Source organism: Phocoena sinus, chromosome X (assembly GCF_008692025.1).
Source record: "Phocoena sinus isolate mPhoSin1 chromosome X, mPhoSin1.pri, whole genome shotgun sequence".
NCBI classification, from domain to species: Eukaryota; Metazoa; Chordata; class Mammalia; order Artiodactyla; family Phocoenidae; genus Phocoena; species Phocoena sinus.
Genome location: NC_045784.1, coordinates 125,705,372 through 125,726,365, shown reverse-complemented (window position 1 = coordinate 125,726,365; position 20,994 = coordinate 125,705,372). Strand labels below are relative to the sequence as shown.

Here is a 20,994-nt window from a genome sequence, read left to right as displayed (position 1 = left end):
GCATTTTAAAAGCTGACGGTGAGAAAAAATTCTTACTGAGAGCAAGTGAGGAACAAAATTATATGAAACATTTGACTAGAACTGTAGGAGAAAAAGTTCTGTCAATATGGTGTGCTGGTGTGTGAAGATCTGCCTGCTTGTGAATGAGGACTACAAGTGATACACAAAAGTGAAAACTGATCCATTAGACTGAAGAGTACAGGGTTTTTTAAATTAAAAACAATCTTGGATGTTGTTCCACCATCTACTGGGCCTTTCTTAAGAGATGAGTTCACTCCTCTCTCCAATCCACGAGCTCTGGGCACAGTAGCTCGGCCAGTGGTGGTGCTCTAGGCATTAGGATTCGCATGCCAGCGTCTGGTGGACATTCTCTTAAAGATGCTCTTTCAATAAAATCCTATTTGTGTTAACATCCCGAAGGACATGAGAGAGTCTACATTTTATGGAGCTTAGAACACCAAGGCCATTTCTATTTTTAAGAATCCAACGGGAAGACTGGTATAACTGACATCAGATCAAGGAAAATGGAGCAAGGAAGATAACTGACCTGTCCTGGGATGGAAAATGTGCTCTGCTCAGAGTTTCCAGAAGTATGCATGGCAGTGAGAGGAGTAGGCCAGGGATGGGTCATCTCCTGATGAGGAAAAACAAAGCAACTTTATTTGCGGGCACTTCGAAAAATGAAACACCTTCTTGGCACTAAACATGGTAGGCCCTTTCTAAATACTTACTGACTTAATTGGCCTACTTTTTTTCAGGGGAACATTCGGTCCATTCCCCTGCTCCACACTGGTGCTTGAAGCCTATCTGTGAGACAAAGGGCCATCCCACATCCAACTGCACATTGCCAGTGACAATGAGCTCCCTACCGCTCAAAGCAGCCTGTCCCGTGTTGAGACAGCCTGATCACACTATTCTTCCTGGCTGGGAGCTAAAAGCCTGTCTCCCGGGAGTTTCTACCTCTGCATCGTATTTTGAAGACGCACAGAACTCATCACCTCTTCTTTTGCCTGAGAAGCTGTTGGGAGACAGCAGCCATATCCCCTGGTGCTGCCTTTTCACCAGGCGGACACATTGGTGGCTTGTTCATTCATTGATCAAGAACCTTCTACTTTTCTTCTAATGCTTGAGTTCTGCGTTCTGTCAACTATCTCAGGTGCTCCCAGGAGGGACTCCGCATTGCCTGGGGCTCCTGTAACTCGTGGTATCCTGTTTGTGGTGTGATCTGCCAGCTCAGGGGAGGGCGGCACCATCACCACCCTCGTTCTGGATGCTCTGATAGTCATTTCTCTTGATGTAGCCTAACAGTTAGTGACAAGACTGCAGCCGCGCTATTGACACAGTGTGTTTGTGAGTTCAAGTCCTAACGTTGGAAAAGCCCCTCTGGCGCCCACTCTCTGCTACCTGCGGGGGCACCTTCTCAGTTCTTTCAAACGCTCCTTTTGAAAAGAGGTGCTGTTCAAGTCTTGCTTGAGTCTCAGGGCTCGTGGCCAATGTGCTTCACCTGAAGAGTGAGGATAATTAAATCACATGCTCAACATCCCAGCCTCAGAGAGATGACAAAGTTGGTGAAGCAGGAGGGTGCCAGCCTGTGCTGGATTCATCAAACATTTTGGTATATAAACATTAAACCTAAAAATCAGTGTAACGATGGAAATGAAGGAGAGCTTGGAGGGTGGGGTGGAGGGGATCAAAGTTTATGAAAGGCCTTTTTAATGAGCCAGTTACATAATACTTTCTCCCAGTCTTTATGGGTAACATAATTAGTCATTTCAAAGGTAATATTAATAACTCTCAGATAGCACTAAAACATGTTTTTTTCCCCTTCTATAATTATCCAGTTCAGAAAGAGTCTTTGATGTATGCAGAGCTGTAGTGCAAAGAGATACTTCACAGATTCATCCACAGTGGCACTGCTGAAGCAGAATTTGTAAGTACGGTTCAGAGGAGCCCTGACACAGATTATTCTACCTGGCGCTATTTAAAAAGAGGCTGTAAGTACATTAAAAATGCATACAAGATTTAGAGGGGATGCTTAACCTACTTAAGAGATAGACTGTTTCCAAGTGTTTTCGAGTTGTGCATTTGTATGCAGTTGATGACGTTCGTGACAAATGCTACTTATGTATTCATCAAAACTGGCCCAATGTAACTCTACGCGACAACAGTTTAAAGCTGAATTTCCAGATACTCTGTGTCTTTAAAATACTCAATGATTTCTTTTAAATTTTATATAGCTTTTCCTGAGTAAGGCTGGTCTTCTCCAATATTAGTCCCATCATTTAAAACCGCGGTCCCCAACCCCTGGCCCGCAGACCGGTGCTGGTCCGTGGCCTGTTAGGAATCGGGCCGCCCAGCAGGAGGGGAGCGGCGGGCAAGTGAGCGAAGCTTCATCTGTCGCTCTCCATCGCTCGCAGTATCACCTGAACCATCCCCCACATCCCATCCGTGGAGAAACTGTCTTCCACGAAACCGGTCCCTGGTGCCAAAAAGGTTGGGGACCACTGATTTAAAAGACACAGGTTCCTACTGAGCCAGAGTCAACCAAAGGGCAGTAAGCCCCAGTCTGGGATAGGCGTACTGTCTCTTCAGCAACCACGGAGCATGCCTCGATCAATGAGAGGCTTCGTTATCCATCCCTTTCCATCACTGGCTTTTCGAGGTGTGCCTCTGGGTTTATTCAAAGGTGTTTCAGACACCTGGATGGATGACTCGCTTCTCGAAAGTGTTCCTTCTCCCCCAGGTCTGCTGTATTTATTGGGCGGCAGAATGGGATGACCTTGAGTTACTGTCGGAGTGCGCTGCCCCGCTGGCCCATCCACACGAAGCTATTGATACGTACACTGTCACATTTGCAGTGACAGCTGAGTCTCTGTATTTGAGAACGTGAGATTTCATGAAGCAGAAGGTGGCTCCGCGGCACCACCAATGCTTTTGATTAAGATAGGGAGGGGGCAGCTGAAAGGAAGGTAATTTCCTGCAAGACTGTCTTCAGCAAAGAACCTGGATGCAAAGCTCTTCCACTTCTCAAAACGAGTTAGACCTGGAACGTGTGCGAAGCTCGCAGCAGATTTTTCACTGTTATTCTTTTCACTCACACTTGAAAGATATTAACCTGTTTTTATGTTCTTGCCACTCCCAAGATAAGAACGCGCACACACCCTGATCCACCTGTACTAATCCTCTTCCTGTTCTTCAGGTGGAGATGAGCACCTGCTCCAACGTGTCGCCAAGACTTTGGCAACAGGCTCCAGGGCTGAACACCTGTACTCGACACAAGCATCACTGCTCCGCTAACCCCCAAAATCACACACACACACACACACACACACACACACACACACACACACACACACACGATATTGGTCTGAAACTCCTTCATCTCTGGGCTCCTTTGATCCTCCCCGAGAGAGACAAAGCAGGGATTCATCCCCGCACTGGGCAGTCGATGTAGTGGAGGCTGCAAGAGACAGGGCCTCACACTGGCCGTAAGCGATCGCTGGGGATTGGGTCCATGGTGCACACTCTTTCCACGACACTAGATGTGCCTCCCCTTCGTGAGGCTAACTAACGTGTTTTGTGGAGAAAGGACCAAGTAAGCAATGCTGTTCTATTTTTCAGTATTTCACAAGCAACAGAGCGTTCGACGCAATTCCTGACGATGGGACAGATGCTTTACACGCCTGTGATCTGAAGACTCCCTAGTCAAACCCAGAAAAATCCGAAAAGGCCCTTTCCCACCAGCGATTCTTTTCCAAGCATATCCTCCAGGACTAGGACTTGAGCAAAGCCAAAGAACTTGTGGGCAGCCCTGCTTGGCCCAACTTAGAAACAGAAATGGGGTGCCCCACGTGCTGAGGGGGCAGAACACCATCTGCATTCCAGACTCTGCTGATCTCAAATGCATCCCATACTCATCGAACACAGACCTGGCTGTTATTTCAAGTATCTAGTATGTTGTCCCAAGCCTTGTCTTACTCACCTGTCTCCAGTGCCTAGTCCGTAATAACTGGCTAATATGAGATATTATCATTAGTTTCTAAAGTTTCTATGTGTGAATTATCATATTATTAATCAGAATAATATCAAGATTTACCAACTGAGTACAGTCTGTCAGGCACTTAGCTCCCACTCTTGGACTTTCTGTACCACAAACTAAAGAGGCAGGGATTAGCATCACACTTGTTGGACAGATGAGGAAACAGGCACAAAGAGGTGAAGTCCCTTTGATGGACTCCCTGCATTTTGTTCTACTAACTCGTACTATTATGTACCAGTCACCAGGATCCAGAAGGCATAAAAAGTCAAGTTCCTTCCAGTGAAGAGCTCAGTCTGCTTGACACACTAAGGTGTCAGGGAGGAGTTCTCTGTGTGAGGCGTTGGGAAAGGCTTCATGGTGAAGGCGAGGGGAGCAGTGTCTGTGCACGTATGTGTGTGTATGTGTGTGTCTGTGTGTCAATAATAACGGCTCACGTTTTATTGAGCCCTCTGGTTGAAACAAATGCTTTCAGAAACATGTCATTCAATCAATAAGATGAATTTTAACAGAGGTAAATGAAAACTGCAATTATATTCTACAAACCAAGTGTGAAATTGCAAAATGAGAAAAAGACCACCTGACTTAGCTGTAACACATGGGCTAAAAACCCAAAGATTTTAGTTGACCCCTAAGTAAATTTGAGGGATTTGGCAGCCAAAAGGACCAATGTCAGCTCAGGTGATGTTTAGGTAAGCATGGTGCCCGGAATGTGGAAGGCAACAGTTGGCTGTATAACAGTACATTGTATGAGACAGACCACATTGAAACACTGTGCCACCTGGATGCCCCATTTCAGCAGGGGCATTGGAACCTCTTAAAAGGGACGGTTACCACAACATTTATAAATGCCCTTTAAGAGAACAGGGAAAGTTTAGTCCATGGAAAAGGGAGGCTGAGGGAAGGTCTGAGAGGTGCATTCAGATACCCGAAGGGTTGTCACACGGAAGAGATTTGGGACCTGCTTTGTGGACCAAGGGGTTAGGACTAGCCCTATGGGTAGATGTTATTAGGGAAACAATTTTAGCTCGAACTAAGAAAGAATTTCCAGTTGTGTGAGCTTTCCAACCACAGAGCCTACGGCTTTAGAAGGCAGCGAGTGGCCCATATCTAAAAGGCGGGATAGCCCCTGGCTAGGGTACTGGGAAAGGGATTCCTAGAAAGGCAGGGGTAGGGGTGGGGCTAGTGGACCAACTGCACTGCCTTACACAATCATGTGATTATATCCTTTATCTCTGTAAAGTCAGTGATACTGATGAGAAGATGCAAAACTGAAAATGGAGCAGTGCGGTTTTTTACGTGACATATAAACATGGCTGACCAAACTGGCTAAGGAAATTGATCCCGTTCTCAGGGACGGTGGGGAAGTGCTGGGCGCCAGGGGAGCCCGCTGTCTCACAGTGAGGCGGCTAACAGCCCAGTCTGTCTGATTGTTTGCTCCGCTCTTGGGAAGCCCAACAACAGTGGAACCATAGACTTTCCTGGGTTTGATCACTAACACTCCTCCCAAACGTCTCTAGCGGTCTCAAAACCCTGTTCCATTTAATTGAATGAATATTCTTCTGTTTGGAACGCTCTTAAGACAGTCTCCCGAGCCTGTATCTCTGATTTCTATGCAAGTGCTGATAGGGAAGAAGTATAAAATCAACTGTTACCTTAGACAAGACTTCCCAACGCAAAATGCAATCCACCAGGAAAACAAACAAAAAAGCCTACATCTTTTAAAAGTTTCTAACAGCAAGTTATGATTTCATTGACGTGGTGTAAAAACCCTGGCATTATTCCTTCAAATAAATAAATGACTGCTTTATTCAAAACTCTTTAGTGTTGGCCGTTGTTTCAGGGAATCTGGAAATTTTCTCCATTGGCCCCCGGACTGTACACGCAAAAAGTCCAGCTCACACCGGCTGCCGTTGTCCTGGCAGCCCCCAAACCAGGGTTCCACTAAAAAAGAGCCTAATTCTAATTTAGAATTGGGGAGCACAGAGATCAGTGACCCCGCGGCTTCAGCATGTGCTCATTCAGACAATCTGTTCATCTTCTTGCCATTGCCAGATGCAATCAATTCCACTTCATCCACTGAATGTAATGGGATGTGGATGGCCATATGCAGGACCTAGCCATGCAACTTCTTCTGGACCAGTTACTCCAAAGGCTGCGAAAGGGGGACAGACCACCACAGTGATATACTGGGCAGAATTCAACCAGATCCATCGAGTTCTGCAAATTTCGGCAACAGCAACCTGAGGCCACAGCCCATGCAACTAATGGAATTTGACTCCCCAACAGATGACTGCCTTGTAAATATCGATCCTTATCAGGACATTTGTCTCAATTAGTTGAACCAATCAGAACAGAAAACTGGCGGTCCCACTAGAAAATGCTGTTAGACTGAAATTGCCTTCTTTGGTAAAGGCAATATTCGTACCAGTTCAAGGGTAAGAAATGTTAAGAACTGGCCATCGAGAAATGTTTTGCAAAGATCGGGGGGCAAAAAGGAAACCTAGGTGGAGGGCTTCTGCTCAAGAGTCCAGTTCAGGCATCAGAGGAATCTGAGGTTTCTCAAAGGCCATTTCTTACCTTTTTCGAGTTTCTAGCTCTTCTGTTTCAAATTAGTTTACTATTAAGTACATCCAAATGACCATCATTTAAAATATACTGGCTTGATTGTGTGTGTGTGTGTATACACACACACACACACACACACACACACACACACACACCCCACATCTTCTTTATCCATTCATCTGTTGATTGACATTTAGGTTGCTTCCATGTCTTGGTTACTGTGAATAGTGCTGCAATGAACATTGGGGTGCATGTTTTCTCCGGGTATATGCCCAGTAGTTGGATTGCTGGATCAAATGTTAGCTATATTTTTAGTTTTTTAAGGAACCTCCATACTGTTCTCCATAGTGGCTGCACCAATTTACAGTACATTCCCACCAACAGTGCAGGAGGGTTCCCTTTTCTGAACACTCCCTCCAGCACTTATTGTTTGTAGATTTTTTCAGGATGGCCATTCTGACTGGTGTGAGGTGATACCTCACTGTTGTTTTGATTTGCATTTCTCTAATAATTAGCAATGCTGAGCACCTTTTCATGTGCCTGTTGGCCATCTATATGTCTTCTTTGGAGAAATGTCTATTTAGATCTTCGGCCCATTTTTTGATTGGGTTGTTTGTTTGTTTGATGTTGAGCTGCGTGAGCAGCTGTTTGTATGCTTTAGAGATTAATCCACTGTTGGCTGCATCATTTGCAAATATTTTCTCCCATTCGGTAGGTTGTCTTTTTGTTTTGTTTATGGAATACTACTCAGCCATAAAAAAGAATGAAATAATGCCATTTGCAGCAACATGGATGGACCTAGAAATTATCATACTAAGTGAAGTAAGTCAGACAGAGAAAGACAAATATCATAGGATATCAACTTACATGTGGAATCTAAAAAAAAATGATACAAATGAACTTATTTACAAAACAGAAACAGACTCACAGACATAGAAAACAAACTTACAGTTACCAAAGGGCAAAGGTGGGGGGAGGGATAAATTAGGAATTCGGGAGTAACATATACACAATTATATATATAAAATAGATAACGGGGCTTCCCTGGTGGTGCAGTGGTTGGGAGTCCGCCTGCCGATGCAGGGGACGCGGGTTCGTGCCCCGGTCTGGGAGGATCCCACATGCCGCGGAGTGGTTGGGCCCGTGGGCCATGGCTGCTGAGCCTGCGCGTCCGGAGCCTGTGCGCTCCACGGCGGGAGGGGCCACAGCGGTGGGAGGCCCGCGTACCGCAAGAAATAAATAAATAAACGTTCTATTAAAATAGATAACGAACGAGGACCTACTGTATAGCACAGGGAACTATACTCAGTAGTTTGTAATAACCTATATGGGGAAAGAATCTGAAAAAGAATATATACATATATATATACACACACACATACACATATATGTGAATATATATTCAGTTTTATATATGTATAACTGAATCATTTTGCTGTACACCTGAAACTAATACAGCATTGTAAATCAACTATGATTCAATAAAGACAAATTACAAATAAAAATAAAAATATACTGGCTTGAAACAATTCTCTGGGCTTTCAAAATGTTACAGCCATGTTTTTTTGTTTGTTTGTTTGTTTGTTTCTGTCTTTTCTTTTTCAGAGCCATTTTACTGGAATGGAATGACATGCCATATCCTCCTAGCATGAGATATTGCTTTATGGTTAACCTCCAGTTTGCTGCTTCAGCTCCAGGTCAGCTAAACCAACGTGATAAAACCTACACACCTTCACTGGCTTCTCCCCCCAGCAACATCTTGAATGATCTACTTTTAAGTTCATTCATTCTAAAAACATTTATTGAGCGCCTACTCTCTGCAAGGCATCTAAGAGGTGGGCCGCTAGACCAGGTCCAGGCTCAGGGTGCGGCTGGACTCTAGGTAGCTAGAGTCTTCATAATAAGAATGAGTGGGGCTTCCCTGGTGGCGCAGTGGTTGAGAGTCCGCCTGCCGATGCAGGGGACACGGGTTCGTGCCCCGGTCTGGGAGGATCCCACATGCCGCGGAGCGGCTGGGCCCGTGAGCCATGGCCGCTGGGCCTGCGCGTCCGGGGCCTGTCCTCCGCAGCGGGAGAGGCCACAACAGTGAGAGGCCCGCGTAACGCATAAAAAAAAAAAAAAAAAAAAAAAAAGAATGAGTGTAAGATAATGACACTTATTAGTTATCATTCAAAAGTAGGACTAACACTTGTCAGAGTTGGCTTTTTTTTTTTAAGAATAACATGCAGTTCATTATCATTTTCCCAGAATCACCAGAGATTTGTTGATCTCTCACTGCTAGAGAGATACACAGTGTATATGCAGCAACACGGCAGTCATTTAGAAAGCCAGCTTATACTATAAGTGAAAGGCACTGGAGAATGACAACTCCAGTCAAAGGGAGACAGAAGGATAAATTTCCCTCAATCCCAGTCTAAGCCTTTTCAAAGACTTACACAAGATGCTAGGATTCCATTTCTAAGGGCTGCTGTAGCTTTCTCTTCTTTTAAATTTATTTATTTTATTTATTTATTTTTGTCTGTGTTGGGTCTTGGTTGCTGCGCGCAGGTTTTCTCTAGTTGCGGTGAGCGGGGGCTACTCTTCGTTCCAGGGTGCGGGCTTCTCACTGCAGTGGCTTCTTTTGCAGAGCGCGGGCTCTAAGCGCACGGGCTTCAGTAGTTGTGGTGCACGGGCTTAGTTGCTCCATGGCACGTGGGATCTTCCCGGACCAGGCCTCGAACCCGTGTCCCCTGCATTGGCAGGCGGATTCTTAACCACTGCACCACCAGGGAAGTCCCCAGGTTCTGGGTTTTGAGAGTACTATTTTTGGGGGAGGGCCGTTCCAGAGCCTCCTGTGCCCTTTCCTCCCCAGAGCCTGAGGATGAAGGAATCATCACTCTCACTGAACTTGCCCGAGGTACTGCCCACAGAGCCAGGTGTATATGCCTTAAATTTTCTCATCTCTTTTGCAAGAACATTCACCTTATTTCTTTCTACCTACTTAGACTGATTTTTGGTTCTTCTTTAGGTAGTAGGGGCACTGCTCAGAACCAGAATCTCATTTGACCAATATATTCTATGGAAGCCTCAGGATGGAAATAAGGTATTCAGATATACTCTAAACATGGTCACGGGTACTAGTCGAAAACGTAAAACTAGACTTGGTTTTATTTAATGATAAGACTCAGAATGAAGACCTAGAGCAGATCTTAAGCAATAATCTATGTGGCTGCTTCCCACTAGCTATCTATTTTACATTTGGTAGTGTATATAGCCCATGCCACTCTCTCACTTCGTCCCAGCTTACCCTTCCCCCTCCCCGTGTCCTCAAGTCCATCCTCTGCTTCTGCGTCTTTATTCCTGACCTGCCCCTAGGTTCTTCAGAACCATTTTTTATTTTTTAGATTCCATATATATGTGTTAGCATATGGTATTTGTTTTTCTCTTTCTGACTTACTTCACTCTGTATGACAGACTCTAGGTCCACCCACCTCACTACAAATACCTCAATTTGGTTTCTTCTTTTTAATTTTATTTATTTTTTTATACAGCAGGTTCTTATTAGTCATCCATTTTATACACATCAGTGTATACATGTCAATCCCAGTCTCCCAATTCATCACACCACCACCACCACCCCACCGCCGCTTCCCCCCCTTGGTGCCCATACGTTTGTGCTCTATGTCTGTGTCTCTATTTCTGCCCTGCAAACCGGTTCATCTGTACCATTTTTCTAGGTTCCACATATATGTGTTAATATGCGATATTTGTTTTTCTCTTTCTGACTTACTTCACTCTGTATGACAGTCTCTAGATCCATCCACGTCTCTACAAATGACCCAATTTCATTACTTTTTATGGCTGAGTAATATTACATTGTATATATGTACCACATCTTCTTTATCCATTCGTCTGTCGATGGGCATTCAGGTTGCTTCCATGACCCGGCTACTGTAAATAGCGCAGCAATGCACTGGGTGCATGTCTTTTTGAATTATGCTTTTCTCTGGGTATAGGCCCAGTAGTGGGATTGCTGGGTTGTAAGGTAGTTCTATTTTTAGTTTTTTAAGGAACCTCCATACTGTTCTCCATAGTGGCTGTATCAATTTACATTCCCACCAACAGTGCAAGAGGGTTCCCTTTTCTCCACACCCTCTCCAGCATCTGTTGTTTGTAGATTTTCTGATGATGCCCATTCTAACTGGTGTGAGGTGATACCTCATTGTAGTTTTGATTTGCATTTCTCTAATAATGAGTGATGTTGAGCAGCTTTTCATGTGCTTCTTGGTCATCTGTACGTCTTCTTTGGAGAAATGTCTATATAGGTCTTCTGCCCATTTTTGGATTGCATTGTTCGTTTATTTAATATTGAACTGCATGAGCTGTTTATATATTTTGGAGATTAGTACTTTGTCTGTTGATTCTCTAGCAAATATTTTTTCCCATTCTGAGGGTTGTCTTTCCATCTTCTTTGTAGTTTCCTTTGCCTTGCAAAAGCTTTTAAGTTTCATTAGGTCCCATTTTTGTATTTTTGTTTTTATTTCCATTACTCTAGGAGGTGGATCAAAAAAGATCTTGCTGTGATTTATGTCAAAGAGTGTTCTTCCTATGTTTTCCTCTAAGAGTTTTATAGTGTCCGGTCTTACATTTAGGTCTCTGATCCATTTTGAGTTTATTTTTGTGTATGGTGTTAGGGAGTGTTCTAATTTCATTCTTTTACATGTAGCTGTCCAGTTGTCCCAGCACCACTTATTGAAGAGACTATCTTTTCTCCATTGTATATCCTTGCCTCCTTTGTCACATAGATTAGTTGAACACAGGTGTGTGGGTTTATCTCTGGGCTTTCTATCCTGTTCCATTGATCTATATTTCTGTTTTTGTGCCAGTACCATACTGTCTTGATTACTGTAGCTTTGTAGTATAATTTGAAGTCAGGGAGTCTGATTACTCCGGCTCTAGTTTTTACCCTCAGGACTGCTTTGGCTATTCGGTGTCTTTTGTGTCTCCATACAAATTTTAAGACTTTTTGTTCTAGTTCCATAAAAAATGCCATTGGTAGTTTGATACGGATTGCATTGAATCTGTAGATTCCTTTGGGTAGTACAGTCATTTTCACAATATTGATTCTTCCAATCCAAGAACATGGTATATCTCTCCATCTGTTGGTATCATCTTTAATTTCTTTCAACAGTGTATTACAGTTTTCTGCATACAGCTCTTTTGTCTCCCTAGGTAGGTTTATTCCTAGGTATTTTATTCTTTTTCTTGCAATCGTAAATGGGAGTGTTCCCTTAATTTCTCTTTCAGATTTTTCATCATTAGTGTATAGGAATGCAAGAGATTTCTGTGCATTAATTTTGTATCCTGCTACTTTACCAAATTCATTGATTAGCTCTAGTAGTTTTCTGGTGACATCTTTAGGATTCTATATGTATAGTATCATGTCACCTGCAAGCAGTGACAGTTTTAATTCTTCTTTTCTAATTTGGATTCCTTTTATTTCTTTTTCTTCTCTGATTGCCGTGACTAGGACTTCCAAAACTATGCTGAATAACAGTGGTGAGAGTGGACATCCTTGTCTTGTTCCTGATCTTAGAGGAAATGCTTTCAGTTTTTCACCATTGAGAATGATGTTTGCTGTGGGTTTTTGTATATGGCCTTTATTATGTTGAGGTAGGTTCCCTCTATGCCCACTTTCTGGGGAGTTTTTATCATAAATGGGTGTTGAATTCTGTCAAAAGCTTTTTCTGCATCTACTGAGATGATCATATGGTTTTTATTCTTCAGTTTGTTAATACGGTGTATCACATAGATTGATTTGCATATACTGAAGAATCCTTGCACCCCTGGGATAAATCCCACTTGATCATGGTGTATGATCCTTTCAATGTGTTGTTGGATTCTGTTTGCTAGTATTTTGTTCAGGATTTTTGCATCTATGTTCATCAGTGATATTGGTCTGTAATTTTCTTTGTTTGTAGTATCTTTGTGTGGTTTTGCTATCAGGGTGATGGTGGCCTCATAGAATGAGTTTGGGAGTGTTCCTTCCTCTGCACATTTTTTGGAAGAGTTTGAGAAGGATGGTGTTAGCTCTTCTCTAAATGTTTGATAGAATTCACCTGTGAAGCCATCTGGTCCTGTACTTTTGTTTGTTGGAAGATTTTTCATCACAGTTTCAATTTCATTACTTGTGACTGGTCTGTTCATATTTTCTATTTCTTCCTGGCTCAGTCTTGGAAGGTTATACCTTTCTAAGAATTTGTCCATTTCTTCCAGTTTGTCCATTTTATTGGCATAGAGTTGCTTTTAGTAGTCTCTTAGGATGCTCTGTATTTCTGCGGTGTCTGTTGTAACTTCTCCTTTTTCATTTCTAACTTTATTGATCTGAGTCCTCTCCCTCTTTTTCGTGATGAGTCTGGCTAATGGTTTATCAATGTTGTTTATCTTCTCAAAGAACCAGTTTTAGTTTTACTGATCTTTGCTACTGTTTTCTTTGTTTCCATTTCATTTATTTCTGCTCTGATCTTTATGATTTCTTCCCTTCTGCTAACCTTGGGTTTTATTTGTTCTTCTTTCTCTAGTTCCTTTAGGTGTAAGGTTAGGTTGTTTATTTGAGGTTTTTCTTGTTTCTTCAGGTAGGATAGTATAGCTATAAACTTCCCTCTTTGAACTGATTCTGCTGAATCCCATAGGTTTATTTTATTTTATTTTTTTGCAGTACGCGGGCCTCTCACTGCTGTGGCCTCTCCCGTTGCGGAGCACAGGCTCCGGACGCGCAGGCTCAGCGGCCATGGCTCACGGGCCCAACCGCTCCGCGGCATGTGGGATCTTCCCTGACCGGGGCATGAACCCGTGTCCCCTGCATCGGCAGGCAGACTCTCAACCACTGCGCCACCAGGGAAGCCCCATCCCATAGGTTTTGGATCAACGTGTTTTCATTGCCATTTGTCTCTAGGAATTTTTTGATTTCCTCTTTGACTTCTTCAGTGATCTCACTTATTTAGTAATGTATTGTTTAGCCTCCATGTGTTTGTGTTTTTTACTTTTTATTCCCTGTAACTGACTTCTAATCTCATAGCACTGTGGTAAGAAAAGATGCTTGATATGATTTCAATTTTCTTAAATTTACTGAGGCTTGATTTGTGACCCAAGATGTGATCTATCCTGGAGAATGTTCCGGGCGCACTTGAGAAGAAAGTGTAATCTGCTGTTTTTGGATGGAATGTGATATAAATATCAATTAAATCTATCTGGTCTATTGTGTCCTTTAAAGCTTGTGTTTCCTTGTTAATTTTCTGTTTGGATGATCTGTCCATTGGTGTAAGTGAGGTGTTAAGGTCCCCCACTACTATTGTGTTACTGTCGATTTCCTCTTTTATAGCTGTTAGCAGTTGCCTTATGTATCGAGGTGCTCCTATGTTGGGTGCATATATATTTATAATTGTTACATCTTCTTCTTGGATTGATCCCTTGATCATTCTGTAGTGTCCTTCCTTGTCTCTTGTAACATTCTTTATCTTAAAGTCTATTTTATCTGATATGAGTATTGCTACTCCAGCTCTCTTTTGATTTCCATTTGCATGGAATATCTTTCTCCATCCCCTCACTTTCAGTCTGTATGTGTCCCTACGTCTGAAGTGGGTCTCTTGTAAACAGCATATATATGGGTCTTTTTTTGTATCCGTTCTGCGAGCCTGTGTCTTTCGGTTGGAGCATTTAATCCATTTACATTTAAGGTAATTATCGATATGTATGTTCCTATTACCATTTTCTTAATTGTTATGGGTTTGTTTTTGTAGGTCCTTTTCTTCTCTTGTGTTTCCCACTTAGAGAGGTTCCTTTAGCATTTGTTGTAGGGCTGGTTTGGTGGTGGTGAATTCTCTTAGCTTTTGCTTGTCTGTAAAGCTTTTGATTTCTCCATTGAATGTGAATGAGACCCTTGCCAGGTAGAGTAATCTTGGTTGTAGGTTCTTCCCTTTCATCACTTTAAGTATATCATGCCATGCCCTTCTGGCTTGTAGAGTTTCTGCTGAGAAATCAGCTGTTAACCTTATGGGAGTTCCCTTGTATGTCATTTGTCGTTTTTCCCCTGCTGCTTTCAATAATTTTTCTTTATCTTTAATTTTTGCCAGTTTGATTACTATGTGTCTCGGCATGTTTCTCCTTGGGTTTATCCTGCCTGGGACTCTCTGCACTTCACTGACTTGGGTGGCCATTTTCTTTCTCATGTTAGGGAAGTTTTCGAGTATAATCTCTCCAAATATCTTCTTAGGTCCTTTCTCTCTCTCGTCTCCTTCTGGGACTCCTATAAAGCGAATGTTGTTGCGTTTAATGTTGTCGCAGAGGTCTGTTAGGCTGTCTTCATTTCTTTTCACTCTTTTTTCTTTATTCTGTTCTGCAGCAGCGAATTCCACCATTCTGTCTTCCAGCTCACTTATCCGTTCTCCAGTCTCAGTTATTCTGCTACTGATTCCTTCTAGTGTATTTTTCATTTCACTGATTGTGTTGTTCTTTAGATATTCTAGATCTTTGTTACACATTTCTTGCATCTTCTCCATCTTTGCCTCCTTTCTTTTTCCGAGGTCATGGATCATCTTCACTATCATTTTTCTGAATTCTTTTTCTGGACGATTGCCTATCTCCACTTCATTTAGCTGTTTTTCTGGGGTTTTATCTTGTTCCTTCATCTGGCACATAGCCCTCTGCCTTTTCATCTTGTCTGTCTTTCTGTGAATGTGGTTTCTGTTCCACAGGCTGCAGGATTGTAGTTCTTCTTGCTTCTGCTGTCTGCCCTCTGGTGGATGAGGCTATCTAAGAGGCTTGTGCAAGTTTCCTGATTGGGGGGGGACTGGTGGTGGGTAGAGCTGGCTGTTGCTTTGGTGGGCAGAGCTCAGTAAAACTTTAATCCACTTGTCTGCTGATGGGTGGGGCTGGGTTCCCTCCCTGTTGGTTGTCTGGCCTGAGGCGACCCAACACTGGAGCCTACCCAGGCTCTTTGTTGGGGCTAATGGCAGACTCTGGGAGGGCTCACGCCAAGGAGTACTTCCCAGAACTTCTGTTGCCAGTGTCCTTGTCCTCACAGTGACACACAGCCAACCCCCGCCTCTGCAGGAGACCTCCAAAACTAGCAGGTAGGTCTGGTTCAGTGTCCTATGGGGTCACTGCTCCTTACCCTGGGTCTCGATGAGCACACTACTTTGTGTGTGCCCTCCAGGGGTGGAGTCTCTGTTTCCCCCAGTCTTGTCAAAGTCCTGCAATCAAATCCCGCCAGGCTTCAAAGTCTGATTCTCTAGGAATTCCTCCTCCCATTGCCAGACCCCCAGATTGGGAAGCCTGACGTGGGGCTCAGAACCTTCACTCCAGTGGGTGGACTTCTGTGGTATAAGTGTTCTCCAGTCTGTGAGTCACCCACCCAGCAGTTATGGGATTTGATTTTGTTGTGATTGTGCCCCTCCTACCATCTCATTGTGGCTTCTCTTTTGTCTCTGGATGTGGGGAGCTATCTATTTTACATTTGGTAGTGTATATTAAGTCCATGCCACTCTCTCACTTCGTCTCAGCTTACCCTTCCCCCTCCCCATGTCCTCAAGTCCATTCTCTATGTCTGCGTTTTTATTGCTGTCCTGCCACTAGGTTCATCGGAACAGGTAGTAAGAGAGAGAGAGAGAGAGAGGGAGAGAGAGAGAGAGGAAGGGAGGGAGGGAGGGAGGGAATCTAGAGTTAGAAAAGAAAAAAGAGATAACGTAGGGGCAACTCTGTTCACTAGAACTTTCTGCAATTATGCAAATGCTGTATTCTGTACTGTCCAATGGTAGCCACTGGCCACATGTGGCTAGTGAGCACTTGCAATGTGCCTAGTGGACTGAGAAAGGAAGCTCATATTAAACTGTAATTAAGTTTAAACAAGCAGCTGTATTGAGCAGCTCGAAACACTCAACACTTCAACTTTACAGATGAAGTTGTGAGGTACGTAATGCTTAAGTGACTTGCTGAGCGTCATAAAATAAGGCAGTGGAAGGTTGAAGACTAGCTTTAAGGTCCCTCGATGCCCAGCCCAGTGTCATTGCCACATTGCTTTCTTCTTAATCCCAGTTGTCCCAAAGGCTGGCGCTGGGTGGGCTTTACTCTGTAACACAGACCAGACTCCGAGAGAATCAGCGTAGAGCCTCCGTAGCAGACCACTATTCACTTTTGCATCGTAAGTGCTGGGTGTGTGAGGCTGTGGTGGGGACCATGCATTAAAGAGCAGGAAAGAAACTGCAGAGTGTGAGGTGGACAAGGTTCTCAGGTTTCCTCCAGTGACAACAGGTCCTGAGAAGTTGACAGCAAACTGAATAAAAATGATCGGAGGCCCAGACAGCCATGATGTTTTCGTCTGCCTTAGTTTTAGATGGGCCTTCTTTCTTTATTTTGTGATTCGGCCATTGCTTTTTCTTTTTCTTTTTTTTTTAAAAAAAACCAGGTCAAGAAGCTCCTTTCTTTATTTCTCCCCCTTTTTTTTTTTGTCCTTCAATATTTTGTTCTTGGCTCATCCTTGATTTCTACACAACTAGTGTCATTTTCTTTCTACTTTTCTTCCTCTGCCCACTTCTAACCTTTCCAATCATGCAGGGCTCTGTGAGCCAGAGAACCCTCAGAAGTCAGGACAGGTAGGAGCAGGGGAGCAGCTGCCATGGCTTCAGGAATCCTCGTGAACATACAGGAGGAGGTGACCTGCCCCATTGGCTTGGAGCTTCTGACAGAACGCCTGAGCCTTGACTGTGACCCCAGCTTCTGCCAAGCCTGAATCACTGGAAATAACAAGGAGTCCATGACTGGCCAAGAGGGGGAGAACAGCTGCCCTGTGTGCCGTGATTCGGCCATTTCTAATTAACCTAGCGCCAGGGGAGAGCTGGGTGAGTCTGTCGGTGTTAGCGTGTTCATCCCAGGGATGAAGGACCTTGGGGGTGTGCTGCGTTTTGACACCACTTTTGCTGTGAGGCTGAGAGTGTTTGACAGCAGCAACATACAGGCTTCCAGCAACAAAAAGGTCTTAGAAACTCACTCTGGAGGAAACAACACATCTCATGGAAGCTTCTTTCTTGTGAGCACAATAATAATAAGCATAGTGAATGGTACCATCTCTCCTCTCTCCGGTTATAGGCGCATATGGGGGTCCCACCTTGTCTTTTCATCAATGCCTTGTTTAAAGTGATAATGCCAACATTATTGTACTTTGAGGACCAATAGTAACAATAGGCTCCAGCAATGGTATTGAGTAATTATTGGCAATGGAAAAACTTAGCAGAAAAAGCGGCACTAAATATATTGTTCAGAGAAATAAGTAATGGAGTCATTATAATGCCTAATATTTGTATGAATATTCTACTCACTAAACACTATTATCTGCTTATTAACTTGCAATATCTTCATGGAAAATCAAATAATAATTTTATCATCGGTGGGTGTAAATAACACTATGAGGTGGCTTTCTCTAACCATTCCTCTACAAATTTAAGTCATTCAACAAACACAGTGCACCTGTTCTATGCACTTTTTATACACCTACACTTGTTACCTTTGTGTGCATACGTGTGTGTGTGTGTGTGTAGGAGGAGATGCTGGGCTAGGGCAAAGGGACAGAGAGATGAGTTTGACACCGACCTCTAGGCGCTGGGGAAGCATAATACCTCTGCTTGAATACCTTTGGTGACAGAGACCTCACCTCCCTTTAGTCCTTAGATCCACCAGTTGGATCACAGAGAGAGGGAAGAGGTAACACTGGGTGTTCCAAGCACTATTCTACAGGCTTCACGTACATCACCTCATTCAACCCTCCCACTAATCCTGAAAATTAGGCAGTAGTATCTCAGTTTTGTAAAGGAGATCCAAAATGGTTAGGTTACCCAAGAATGTTTAGCTGGTGAGAAGAGCCAAGCTCTACTTTCTTAACCATGATGTCTCCCTAGAACATTTTTCCTCTTATTGCTCAAATACTATCCCCCTGTAACTGCCCCTCAGGGGTTCCACCATTTGAGGCTTCCTAGCCTAAAGCCGGCCTCTGAGTCTCGCTTCCACATGATAATTCCCTCAGGCAGCTTCGGCCTGCTCCCTCTTCCAGTTCAATTTTCTTCTGCTTAGCTTATCTCTTCAGCCATTCCGATTGTGAATCCACTCATTACCCTGCTTACTCTTTGCTAAATGTATTTCAGTTCAGCAGCATCCCCCTTAAAAATCTTTTTATGAAAGTAATGTAAATTATAGAAATCGAGAACATTTAGAAAACAAAACACTCACCCATAAGCTTATCACTCTAACACAATAAGAACTATTATTTCAGAGTATTTTCCTTTAGCTTCTTTTATTCATATTTTTACATAGCTACAAAATTTAAGCACATGAAATGTTATATTCTGGTTATTTCATTTAACATTATATTGTAAGTTTTCTTCCCATGTCGCTATATCATCCTCAAAGCCACCTTTTTAATGGTCAATTATTTTTTTGAGTGTATAACTCAGAATTTGCTTAACTATTCCCCTATTGTTGGATATATAGTAGCATTTTTTTTTGCTATTACAAATAATGTTGTAATGATGTTCATATAGGTTTTTAGGGATTTGGATTTTCCCCAAGCATACATTCCCCAAAATAGAATGATAAATTATCAATGTCTCTCTAAAAACAGGGCAGCCAACCTAAATAAATGGGGAGGAATACCATATTCATGAATGGAAAGATACAACAAGGTAAAGATGTCAACTCTTCCCAAATTGACCTATAGATGTAACGCAGTGCTAACAGGTATTCAAGCAGGATTCTTTGTAAATGTAGACATCGTGTTCCTAAAATTCATATGGAAAGGAAAGGGAACTAGAATAGCCAAACCATTTTAGAAAAAGAGCAAAGTTGGAGGATTCACACTATCCTATTTTAAGACTTACTATAAAGCTACAATATTCAAGACATTATGGTATTGGTGAAAGGCCAGGGACACGGGCCAATGGAAGAGACTACAGAGTCCAGAAATAGACCCATATAAATAAGGTCAATCTACTTTTTACAAAAATGCAAAATCAATTCAATAGTGAACGATAGTCTTTTCAACAAATAGTGCTTCAACACAATGAACAAAACAAGCTTCAACCTACACCTCACACCACATACCAACGTTAATTCAAAACAGATGAAAGACATAAATGTAAAAAATTAAACTATAAAACTCTTAGAACAAAACATGGAAGAAAAATTTTATGACCTTGGGTTAAACAACAAGTTTATAGTCTTGACACCAAAAATCACAATCCATTAAAGAAAAAAATGATAAATTTGGCTTCATCAAATTAAGAAATTTTGCTCTTAGGAAGGCCTCATCAAGGGAATGAAAAGACAAGCCACGGACTGGGAGACAATATTTTCAAATAACATAGTTGACCAAAAATTTATATCCAGAATACAAAAAGAACTCCCCAAATTCAACAATAAGAAAAAAGACAACCTGATTTTTAAAATGAGCAAAAGAGAAGAGGAAAAGGATGGAAAGTGTATAGGCAAATGAAGATAAGATGCTATCAGCAGAAAAAGGACTATTCTGTTTATGAGATTTTTTTTTTTTTTTTTTTTTTGCGGTACGTGGGCCTCTCACTGTTGTGGCCTCTGCCGTTGCGGAGCACAGGCTCCGGACGCGCAGGCCCAGTGGCCATGGCTCACCGGCCCAGCCGCTCCGCGGCAAGTGGGATCTTCCCGGACCGGGGCACGAACCCGTGTCCCCTGCATCGGCAGGCGGACTCTCAACCACTGCGCCGCCAGGGAAGCCCAATGAGATGTTTTATACAAACCTCATGGTAACCACAAAACATAAATGTACAGCAGAGACATGAAGCAAAAAAAAAGGAAACTGAGAAAAACGTCATAGAAAACCACCAAACCAAAATGGCAGACAGAAACACAAGGAAAAAGAAAAAATGGACATATAGAACAACCAGAGAACATAAGATAAAATGGCAGTACTAAGTCCTTATCTATCATTCATCACCCTAAATGTAAATGAATTGAATTCACCAATCAAAAGACACAGAGTGGCTGAATGGATTAAAATACAAAATCCACATGTTATATGCTGCTTCCAGGAGACTCACCTCAGTTGTAAAGGCTGTTTGTGAGGGGATGGAAGATGATACTCCAAGCAAATTGCAGCCAGAAGAAAGTGGGTGTAGCCATACTCATATCAGACAAAACAGACTTCAAGCCAAAAAAAAGTAGCAAGAGACGAAGATGGACATTATATAATGGTAAAGTGAACAATTCATCAAGAAGACATAACAGTTATTAATATATATGCACCCAAGATAGGAATACCAAAATATATAAAGCAATTATTAACAGACCTAAAGGGAGAAATTGACAGCAACACAGTAATAGGAATGTTAACA

The 20,994-nt window shown here is 42.7% G+C and overlaps 1 protein-coding gene across 4 annotated transcripts in view; it reads right to left on the bottom strand.

Annotated features, from left to right (window-relative positions):
- Positions 1 to 20,994, bottom strand: part of AFF2 (AF4/FMR2 family member 2) — a 495,614-nt gene that overhangs the window by 158,693 nt on the left and 315,927 nt on the right. For 2 of the 4 annotated variants that reach the window (XM_032620526.1, XM_032620527.1), the window contains exon 5: positions 548 to 634. The exons of the other annotated variants lie outside the window; for them this stretch is intronic. In XM_032620526.1, coding sequence (XP_032476417.1) covers positions 548 to 634 — 87 coding nt within the window. The remainder of the gene's footprint in view (positions 1 to 547; positions 635 to 20,994) is intronic. 4 annotated transcript variants of the gene reach the window in all.